The sequence below is a fragment of the Actinia tenebrosa genome, unplaced genomic scaffold (genome assembly GCF_029948245.1).
Source record: "Actinia tenebrosa isolate PJP-AT-01 unplaced genomic scaffold, QUT_ActTen_1.0 PGA_scaffold3__52_contigs__length_22856419, whole genome shotgun sequence".
Taxonomy (NCBI): Eukaryota; Metazoa; Cnidaria; class Anthozoa; order Actiniaria; family Actiniidae; genus Actinia; species Actinia tenebrosa.
The window spans coordinates 5,306,729-5,308,429 of NW_028292580.1; the positions used below are offsets into that span (position 1 = coordinate 5,306,729).

General features: G+C 38.6%; 1 protein-coding gene across 2 annotated transcripts in view; it reads right to left on the reverse strand.

Annotated features, from left to right (window-relative positions):
* The window catches only part of LOC148908216 (uncharacterized), a 7,792-nt gene extending 6,715 nt beyond the window's left edge, over positions 1-1,077 (reverse strand). Inside the window, exon 1 of one of the 2 annotated variants that reach the window (XM_089034752.1) lies at positions 397-1,077. In XM_089034752.1, the coding sequence (XP_088890878.1) occupies positions 397-941 (545 nt within the window). In that variant the 5' untranslated portion in view covers positions 942-1,077. The other variant, XM_089034751.1, reaches the window with a different exon arrangement.
* Positions 1,078-1,701: the final 624 nt, after the last annotated feature.

The following is a 1,701-nucleotide window of genomic DNA, read 5'->3' on the forward strand; positions in this document are numbered from 1 at the left end:
ATTTGTCGAAAAATCTTATACATCAGCTGAATAAACGTTGTAAATATTACTCTGATATAGCTATCTTTGATTTCCTTGTCGGGAGAACTGAGTAATACAGACAACGTCCTGATGGTGAATCCAGTTTTTAGCCTCAAGAGACAAATGTACAGCTTCTCTCGAGAAGACCACTTGGACATTCCTCGCTGGCACTTTACTTTTGATATCTTTCGATCTTTGTAACCCCAATATGAGATTGTTTCTAGAGGGCAAACATCATTAAGAAACTCATGAAGCATCTCAAATTGTGACGATGTGAGGCCAACAAAATGTTTCATTTGGTCTGGATGGTGCACAACGACTTCATAAGATATATTGCTTATAACTTTGGGGGCGCTAGATGAGCCAGACTGGAGCTCATTACGTAAAATCATGTTCTCGATTTTACTTGCCAGCTCGTGCTTTGTTACGTCCGTTTGTGTTGCCTTATTATTCTCTAAATAATTCCCTTCATCTTGTACAAGACAGTTCTCCTCCATAATTTCTTGATAGTCTTGACTTTCAATGGGAGTATCGTTGGTAGCACAGCACTTCTTTGTCTGCTGTTGTTCAGCCTGTTGTCGTTGTTTGGGGAGCTTTCTCTTTCGTGTTGCCTTCGCCACTCCGCTAGTCGAAAGATTCGCTTTCAACGGGTCTGGAAATTCTGTGGTCGGTCCCTTTTCTCCAGGCCAATGTTCTACACAAATATACGTGTCTTTTGTGATACATTTTACAGTGAAATCTTCGCGAGAGCAGGCATTAACCCATCGTTGGCATCTCTCAAGATCGTTCCATGGCTTCGGAAAAGGGAGAAATATCTTTTTGCCCAAATCTGCCATTTCTTTCAACGATCTGGGCAGTTTGTCAGGGTATCTCGAGTCATTTTTACACTGTCCCCAACAACAGTGTTTCGTAGTGACCATCTTGCAATGAAATCGCGATTTTTTTGGGTTGAAGCGTACTCATTCACAGTAATACACAGTGAACTATCGGTTTGTTTGTCCGAATCTCGCCGGGGGGTCTAATTATGCAAAGCTATTTTTAGTATGACTGCGCTCCGCTATTTTGTGTCCGGAATTAGGGCCCATTGTCCGGAATAAGGGCAGTTTGATCTCCTCGAAAAAGATTTAAAAATCGCTTGAAATCATCATTGAAAAGACCAGATTCTTGGTGACAGTATTTTATACATACAAATCTATGTCCGTGCAAAATATCTTATTGTAACGGTAATTTTCAGTAAAGATATCACAATTTATTACAAAACCGTCCGGAATTAGGGCAACACACTGTATGTTAAGTTTATGTTTTTTTGCCTGAACGATCAAGCCGGTAAATAACGCTTTCTTTTTACATAACAAGTCCAATAAATAACAATTTCGCTAATCTTAATTAATCTTAAATGCTTATTTTTAAATAAAATAAAATAAATTATAATATCTCTGGTAACAATTATCAAAAATGTAGTTGTCGTAAATCACACCAAGCATCGGTCACATTGTATCGCACATGCTATGACTGATCATGCATCAGTGCACATATGCAATTTTGATCTTGGTGTTATTAGTACCAAAGTCTGTAAATGGGAAAACCCTCTTGTCTTCGTTTCCATCTTCTCTACCATCTTCGTCATCTTCAAACTCTTCACATTTCAAATCTAAAAACAGTTTCTATTAGACCCTTCGC